Source organism: Oryctolagus cuniculus, chromosome 4 (assembly GCF_964237555.1).
Source record: "Oryctolagus cuniculus chromosome 4, mOryCun1.1, whole genome shotgun sequence".
Taxonomy (NCBI): Eukaryota; Metazoa; Chordata; class Mammalia; order Lagomorpha; family Leporidae; genus Oryctolagus; species Oryctolagus cuniculus.
In genome coordinates, this window is record NC_091435.1 from 93137188 (window position 1) to 93146526 (window position 9339).

General features: G+C 47.0%; 1 protein-coding gene across 1 annotated transcript in view; it reads right to left on the minus strand.

Moving 5' to 3' along the window:
- KLHL6 (kelch like family member 6) overlaps positions 1-9082 on the minus strand; it is a 65808-nt gene extending 56726 nt beyond the window's left edge. The window contains exon 1 of the mRNA XM_002716495.5: positions 8586-9082. Within this exon, the coding sequence (XP_002716541.3) occupies positions 8586-8875 (290 nt within the window). The 5' untranslated portion in view covers positions 8876-9082. The remainder of the gene's footprint in view (positions 1-8585) is intronic.
- Between the last annotated feature and the right edge of the window lie 257 nt (positions 9083-9339).

Consider the following 9339-nt stretch of genomic DNA (forward strand, 5'->3'; position numbering starts at 1 on the left):
TATAAAATAATTATATATTATATATATTAAATATACATTTAATATATATTAAATATATATATTTTACAGGAGTGAGCTTTGTGGCACAGCAGATTAAGCTGCCACTTGGAACAATGGCATCCTTCATCAGAGTGCAAGTTCAAGTCCAGCCTATTCTGTTCCAATTCAGCCTCCTGCTTAAGCACTTGAGAGGCAGTAGATGATGGTCCAAATGCTTGGGCCCCTGCCATGTGGAAGATCTGGATTGAGTTCTGGGCTCCTGGCTTTGGCCTGGCCCAGCCTTGCCATTTGCAGGTATTTGGGGAGTGAACCAGCAGATGAAATATATCCTCTCTCTATATATATCTTCCTTTCAAGTTGATGAAGATAAATACATAAAAGTTAAAAAAATGACAACACATGTTAAATCTGTGCTCCCCCTGTTTTTTGCACTCTGGTATTATTTGGACACCTTGACATTTGGCAGTATGACATTCAAATGTATGCCATGAGTAGCTTTTGAAGCTTTATTCTCCCTCACTATTCTCTCAGTTTCAATTCCATCTTTTCTCCCACTTTTCTCCTTCCACCTAAGACTTAAACAGGCTTCAAGGGGAAATGCATCGTCTGGTCACTGACGCAGGCCTTGCTCGCAGCAGCCATGGCACACATCCAGGCACCTTGCCACCTCCTCAGTCCTCTGGCACCACAAATTATTACTTTTTCAAAAAACTATTTATTTGGAAGTCAGAGTTACAGATACACACACACACACACACACACAGAGAGAGAGAGAGAGAGAGAGAAACTTCCATTTGTTGGTTCACCCAAATGGTAGCAATGGTTGGAACTGGGCCAAACCAAAGCCAGGAGCCCAAAACTCTATCTAGGTCTCCCACTTGGGTGGTAGGGGCCCTAGCACTTGGGTCATCTGCTGCTGCTTTCCCAGGTGCAGTAGCAGGGGTTGGGATCAGAAATGGAGCAGCAGGGACTTGGGACTTGAACCAGCCCTCAAATGGGATACAAGTGTCACAGGCAGCGACTTAACCCACTACACCATAACACCACCTCACATGACTTATATTTGTAAGTGTTTTTCTGTGTGTGTGGGTGGGGTTTGGGGACAGTTTGAGGTAGAAACAATGGGGCAATCAGTGGCCAAGCAGGTTTTGTCTGTCATGTAAAAACTGACCCAGGCAGGCCCAGGTTTCATTATCTCTGTAGCTAACAGCAATTAGAACAGTCATCAGGGACTAATAGCTATTACGGTGGATTCCTTCTGTACTCTGTCTGGCTTTTGACAGAGAATGAGTCTGCAAAAATCAGCATGTGTCACCTCCAAGAGGGCAAGAGGACCCAAGGAGACACTCCACCTCCCCCTAGCCTTGTGACCTGGGCAAATTATTTAAGCTCCCAAAAACTCAGCTTCTGCTTCTGGAAAGTGGGGATGGTAGTGATAACAACACTTCGAGGGAAGTGTTGGGAGTACTAACGAGATGATGTGCAGTAAGAAGTTAGAGCGGCACCCGGCACCCACACAGGCCCTGGGGGATAAAGACAGGCAGCCATTGTCTCGGCATGCCTGCTTCTGCACCATCAGGCCTGATTTCCATGGTAGAATTCCTCCTGTGCATTGGCAGAGTTCAAATACAGACCTTGTGGAGAAAGCGGGAGCCCAAGTGCCAGCTCAGACAGATCCTGAGCTGGTTCTCTCCAGAGAGCCCTAGACAGACTCAGGAATTGATGATACTTAGAAGATGGAGGTGGAGTGAGAGGAAGGGGGGATGGCACGGAGCCCAGAACAGCAGAATTGGTTGAAAGTCAATTTGAGAGAAGCAGGTGCATCTCCCCACACTCAGGCCCCTGTACCCAGCCTGCCCATAAAAACCTCAGTAATTCACAGGAGACATGATGTGCGTTCTCTGCAGAAATTCAGCTAGCCTCATGCATGCCAGGCACAGTGGAGGGAAGGAAACCAGCAACAGGAGAATTCCTTATAAATCTCAAAGCTAAAGAGTGATAGATCTCAACTTCCCCTGTTCCCAGAACATAAGCAGCTAAGTTTATGTTCTCCCAGACAGGAAAATGGAGGATCTTTATTTTAAAAACTGAAAGGCACAAAGAGCAAGACCTTGAAATACTGACATGGGAATTCCCAGCAAAAGAAGGAGCTGACTCTTCAGTGAGCCCATAGCAGAGCCCTCACCCACCGCAGCCTGGCACTGATTTAACCTCTTAGTGCTTTAATCCTAAGTATGAACAGATTCCCCACCAGAGATTTGAGTATAGCTTCTAAAATTAAAAAAAAAAAAAACGAGACTAAAACTAACAGAAACAGAAACACCGAGGGAATAGAGTGCCAGGACCAATAGAAATGTTTTCAAAAATACAAACCTCCAAGCGAATAAGTGAAAATATGATCCATATGAAGAACGAACAGGGTAATACCAAAAGGAACATTCCTAAAACAAAGAGAGCTCTTGGAAAGTAAAACTGAGAACCTATAAGTTAGAAGATAACACTGAGAAAAATCTTTTCAGAAAGTCAAGCAAATAGCTAAGATGATGAATAATATGAGAGGCAGAATGAGAAAACCAGAGGATGGTTCTAACAGGCCACATCCGCTGAAGAGGTGAATCAGAAATAGAGAACAAAGAAAAGAGGGAGCATACAATTACCCGAGAAATAATATGAGAAAATGTCTTAAAACTAGAGGTTGCAAGGGACTGGCGTGTGGTGCAGCAGGTTAGACTACGCAGCTTGCAATGACAGCATCTCATGTCTAAGTGCCAGTCCAAGTCCTAGCTGCTCTGCTTCCAGTTCAGCTCCCTGTTAATGGCCTGGGAAAGCAGCAGAAGATGGCCCAAGTGCTTGGGTCCCTGCCACCCCTGTAGGAGACCCAAATACAGTTCCAGGCTCCTGGCTTCGGCCTGGTCCAGCCCCAGCTGTTGTGGCCATTTGCAAAGTGAAATAGTAGAGAGAAAAATCTCTCTCTCTCTTTCTCTTTCTCTCTCTGTCTCTCTCTCCTCATCTCCTCTCCTCTCTCCTTCACTCTGTTGTTAAAATAAAATCTTAAAAAATAAGAACTAGAGTGTGCGAATCTCCAGATCAAAAGTATCCATCAAATATACAGCACAATGGAGTAAAACACACAGAGATGTACACACAGCCAAGGCACATCATTGTGAAACATCAAAATACTGAAAGAAAGTCCTAAATATTTCTCAAGAGAAAAAACAGATCCTAGATTCCAAAGGGTCAGAAAGAGTGACATCTGACTTCTTTCCAGCAACATGGGAATTTATAAGACAATGGAGCCATGATCTCAGAATCCTGAAGGAAAATTATTTTCAGGAATTCCACACCTGGGGCTGGCACTGTGACACAGCAGATAAAGCTGCTGCCTGCAGTGCTGGCATCCTATATGGGCACCAGTTCAAATCCTGACTGCGGGGGCTGGAGCTGTGGCTCACTTGGTTAATCCTCCACCTGCAGCTCAGGCATACCATATGGGTGCCGGGTTCTAGTCCCGGTTGCTCCTCTTCCAGTCCAGCTCTCTGCTGTGGCCCAGGAGGGCAGTGGAGGATGGCCCAAGTGCTTGGGCTCCTGCACCCACCTGGGAGACCAGGAGGAAGCACCTGGCTCCTGGCTTCAGATTGGTGCATCGCCGACTGTGGCGGCCATTTGAGGAGTGAACCAACAGAAGGAAGACCTTTCTCTCTGTCTCTCTCTCTCACTGTCTACAACTCTACCTGTCAAAAAAAATCCTGGCTGCTTACACTTCCAATCCAGCTCTCTGCTATGGCCTGGGAGAGCAGTAGAAGATGGCCCAAGTGCTTGGGCCCCTGTACCTGTGTGGGAGACCTAGAAGAAGCTCCTGGCTCCTGGCTCCTGGCTTCGGATCAGCCCAGCTCCGGCCATTGTGCCCATTTGGAAAGTGAACCAGCAGGTGAAAGACCTCTCTCTCTGCCTCTGCCTCTGCAACTCTATAACTCTGCCTTTCAAATAACTACTAAATAAATCTTAAAAAAGAAATCCACACCTAAGTACTGGTTTCACACTACTGCTATAACTGCTGCTATAACAAATTACCACAAACTCTGTGGTTTAAAACCAAGTCAGGAGTACAAAACAGACTTCACAGGTTCAAAGCCAGGGAATGAATCGCAGAGTTGTGCTCCCTGCAACAGTTCTAGAAGAGAATCTGCCTCCTTTTCTGGTTTCTAGGGCTGTCTACACTCGACTCACAACACCTTCCTCTGTCTTCAAAGCATATCCAACTGCTGCTCCTCTCTCCCTTTGTGACTACACTGGGCCCAGCCAATCTAGGGCGATCGCCCCATCTCAATACTCTTAACATAGTCACTTCTGCAAAGTACCTACTGTAGGAACCCTAGAGGTGCCAGGGATGCGGCAAGGACAACTCTGGGGAGCTGTTATTCAGCCCCAATAAAGACATTTTCAAGTATGTAAGGCCTCAAGAATTTACTTCTCCTGCACCCTTTCTTAGGAAGGATGTGCTCTCTCAAAGTGAGAAGGAAACCAAAGCACAGTAATGGAGGAGGTGAAGGAAAAAGTGTCTGTTGGATGTGGGAGTGTGTCAAGGGGAATTCCTGGATGGGCTGCAAGCTCAGAAAACACGTACTGGGTGACAGAAGTGAGGAAGACTCTGGGGAAATGGAATCGGTCCATTCTTTGATGCTTTAGACCACATGAAAAATTGTTACGAACAAAAGACATTGAGAAACTAAGCAGATAGAAAAGGGAATGAATTATTAAACTTCAGAAAGATAAAAAGGCCCACAAGACAGGAAATGTAATCATGTACAAAGTTGGCTCAACAGGAAGCAATCCTTTCACGAACAAAATAAGGTAAATTCTTAATTGACTCAGCCAAAACTTGTGATAACATTCTGTTAACAGATTATGGGGAAAGAAGTATATGGTCAGGAATTAGTGCTAAATCCTTATCTGAAACCAATTCATGATGTCTAACATTGAGAAATCAATGTTAAGTGTATGTTGTAGAAATATAGAGACAATGCTAGAAGAAAAAACCAGAAGTCAAAAATAGTAGCTTCTGGTGAGCAAGACTAAAAGGCAGAAGAGGTGAAGAGCAATTTTTGACTTTCTTTGTAATTCTTTAAAGACTATTTGACTCTGTTTACTATATGCATGTCTTCATTGATAAAAATAAACATTAATTTTAAAAATTGGGGCTGGCATTGTGGCATAATCCCTGGTTCGAGACCTGGCTGCTCAAATTCCAATCCAGCTTCCTGCTACGGCCTGGGAAAGCAGTAGAAGGTGGCCCAAGGCTTGGGCCCCTGCACCCGCGTGGGAGACCCGAAAGAAGCTCTTGGCTCCTGGCTTCAGACTGGCATAGCTCTAGCTGTTGCAGCCAGTTGGGGAGTGAGCCAGCAGATGGAAGATCTCTCTCTCTCTGCCTCTCTCTCTCTGCCTCTACTCTCTCGGTGTGACTCTGACTTTCAAATAAAATAAATCAAAAAAAATATATTGGTAAAATGCATCAGGCAGGCAGTGGGGAATGCAGAGTGATTTAAGCTGTTCTCTCAAGCAGAAGCCGGTGCTATCCACTGGGAATGGAGATGCACTGGAGCCAGTGTAGCCTCTCCCGGAAGTGCATCCCAAGGTACTCTCCCATGCATATGGAAAGAGACAGTTTCGAGGTTACTCTTTAGCAGATCATTTAGAAACATCCAAATGACTGTGGGTGCAGGTTGGTTAAATACACTGGAGCCAGTCACATGGTAGAAAGCAATTATTTGTCAATGAATAAAGGGGGGAAAAAAACCTACATAATTTTCCCACCAGTTCCCAGGCTCTTCAAAGCACAGAGGGCTGTGTCTGAAAGTTCCCAGAGGAATTTGCTTCCCAGCCTCCTTAAAAAGGAAGCAAGAGAGAGGCAGTGAGGCTGTGACCCTTGGACTTTGGCTCCTCATCTGTAAGATGGGGCTACATGTTGGCCGGCGCCGCAGCTCACTAGGCTAATCCTCCACCTTGCTGCGCCGGCACACCGGGTTCTAGTCCTGGTCAGGGCTCCGGATTCTGTCCCGGTTGCCCCTCTTCCAGGCCAGCTCTCTGCTGTGGCCAGGGAGTGCAGTCGAGGATGGCCCAAGTCCTTGGGCCCTGCACCCCATGGGAGACCAGGATAAGTACCTGGCTCCTGCCTTCGGATCAGCGCGGTGCGCCAGCTGCAGCGCGCCGGCCGCGGCGGCCATTGGAGGGTGAACCAACGGCAAAAGGAAGACTTTTCTCTCTGTCTCTCTCACTGTCCACTCTGCCTGTCCAAAAAAAAAAAAAAAAAAAAAAGATGGGGCTACAGGCTACAATCCCCCACCTTGTAGGGTGGTTGTGAGGTTTACATGGGTGAGCATATGAGTGTGTGACACAGGTGGCACAGGGCCTGGCCCACGGTGAGTGCTCAGCAAACAGAAGCAGCACCGGAAAAAAGAATCTTGTCTCCAGAACTGTTTCATTAGAGAAGGAAAGTCACGTGGGAAATCTCAAGAGAAGAATCAAAAGCTACTGCTCGAAAAAGAAAAGAAGGAAAAGAATTTCCTCCCTGGCCAGGTAGCTTTGGGAGAGACTGTACCATCCATAGGCAGACACGTACAATCCCGCGTGCTTCCAGCTTCTCATCGCCGCCTGAGTATCCAAGCGCCCAAATGCCTTCTATCACTCGAGAGCACACAGTAGCAGCATTCTTGCCTGGAGCCGGTCATCTCACTCACAAAATTGCTAACCAGATGCATGTTATATGACAGCCGTTCTCCAGGGCTTCCAAACAGAAAGAACAAACCTAAAAGTGAATGCCCAGGACACTGAGCTAAACTGACTTTCATTCACTCTTGAAATGGGCTGTGATCAATGGGAAAGCACACGATTGATAATGGTGGAACAGGGGCCGGCGCTGTGGCAATAGGCTAGGCCTCCGCCTGTGGCACGGGCATCCCATATGGGCGCCAGTTCATGTCCGGCTGCTCCTCTTCCAGTCCAGCTCCCTTCTATGACCTGAGAAAGCAGTAGAAGATGGCCCAAGTCCTTGGACCCCTGCACCAGCGTGGAAGACCGGGAAGAAGCTCCTGGGTCCTGGCTTCTGATCAGCTCAGCTCTGGCCGTTGGGGAGTAAACCAGCAGATGGAAAAACCTCTCTCTCTGTCTCTGTCTCTGTCTCTATCTCTGTCTCCCTCTCTCTAACTCTACCTCTCTAATAAATAAATAATGGTGGAATGAGTATAGCATTTTACCTTTGTCAACCATTTTTTGGTGATGCTTACACTTTAGCTTTTATGGAATGAAACCCCAAACTTAGTGGCAGTTTCTATTTTTTTACATTTTTCTACAGTTAAAACAAGGATTTCTAGAATGTTTTCTAACTCTGCTCCCAGATATATAATGTAGTGTTTCCATTTCCCCATCTGTTAAAGGGGTGTCAGCCACCTGCAATGCGCTGTGGCAAAAATAAAATCAGATAACTGTGTCTGTCCAGCATGTGGCAGGAACTACTTCCCTCAAACTCAGATATCCCCTCGCCTCGACAACACAGGAACCCACAACCCTCGCTGACCCAGTTATCTGAATTCCAGAGAAGTGAAAAAAGAAAACACCTTCCATGTCAAAGGAGTCCATTTCCTTGGCCAGAATTCTAGCCTTAAGAAGAATGATAAAGGGTATTGAGTGTTCACTTCTGCAAAACACTCGCTTCATCTGCATTACCCTGAGGACTGGTCCCCCTCGTGTCCACAGTGATCCAGCGAACCCAGATCCAGCCACATTCACCGGGTTCCTGATTCTCCCATGTTCCCACCCCAGGGATGTGCTAGTGGTAAACACTCAGTAAATGGATTTTTAGCAGAACTGAGCAGAATCAGGGGCAAAATTTCAACACAGATATATGGAGCATCTACGATGTGCCAGGAGCTATGTAAGACCCTTTTCACTCTCACATTTAATTATCACACAGACCTGGGAGGAAAGCATCACTGACCCCCTTTTAGGTGACAAAACAGAAAATTCAGTGCATTGTCAGGAAAGGGCAAAGTGAGACAGAAGCCCGGGCTCCTGCCTCCAGGTCTGCCCGTGTGAAACCGCCATTCTGTTGTAATGAGGGGCCTCTTGCATCTAAAGCACCTAAGGGCTCTTCCTGCCCCCCTCCCCAGCCCCTGCACACACACGGAGTCTCTGCTGTTCAGTGAGTCTCTTGATAATCCCAAAAGGGACCACATCCTTTTTCTCCACCTTTGTTGATCAGCACAGACAATACCATGTTTCCAGCACATTAGTCAGACCGAGGGGAGAAAAATCCCCATGACTTAAGTCATTTTCCATCCTTTGGAACAAGGACAGATACATAAAAGACTCGCCATAATATATAAACATTGCTTTTAAAGGATGGTAATCTCTTTCAAAGTGGCTTAAATCCTAAAATCCAAGATTCCATTATTTCCTTGCTTATACTGTAGCTAAGCAGACCTTAATAGATAATAAATGCAAGAAGCAACAAGTTAGATCAGGCTCTCACGTCCGCACAGACATTTCTCGCAACCTGCACCCAGTCTGACCCTGGTCCTAGGCATGCTGACCTGAAATAGTTGCTGGCAGCGGCAAGCACCACGCGGTGGCAGGAGAATTCCTGGATGTCCACACACAGGATGACATCCGTCAGAGCGTTTTCCACCCGGAGGGTCTCCAGGCCATTCTGAAGAATTAAGGAGAGTCCCGTGTCATCAAACTTAACCTTATCCCCATTTAAGACTTCCACCAAGTCTCCCCTCTTCTGAGAGGACTCATCCGCAGAAGGCGCCAAGGGCTCTTCTAAACTCTTCTCCACCGCGTTGTCGCTCATGGTCCAGGCGCCCGTTTGTCCTGCCATCAACACCAGACTGAAGGAGCACCCAAGCTTCAGGCAGGTCACAATGCAGAAGCTGGGCGGATTTCCTGTGCAGGGCCCTCCACTTATCACCAGCTGTCACACACACATAACAGGAAGTCTCGTACTTTCTCATCCTGTTACTACAAACGCCAGCAACTTCTATTCTTCTTCCTTCTGTGAATGATCCCGGGTTAGATATTACTTAGGGTGGGTGTGTGGGAGGGGCTCTGGGAGAGAAAGGGTGGCTTCTCAGAGTCTCCTGCCAACCCCGTGTGGTTATTTTGGTCCATCTCCCACCCCGTATCCGTGAACAGGAAGCCTCTGGTTCTGGTTAAGACATTTGTGCTCCTGGGGCTTCAACACACACATTGCTGAGGATGAGATGGGTGTGTAGCCTGCCGCAGTCCTCACTGCCTCCTTGCAGGAGTCTGAGAGCCCAAGATGAGCCCCTACCCTATCCCCTG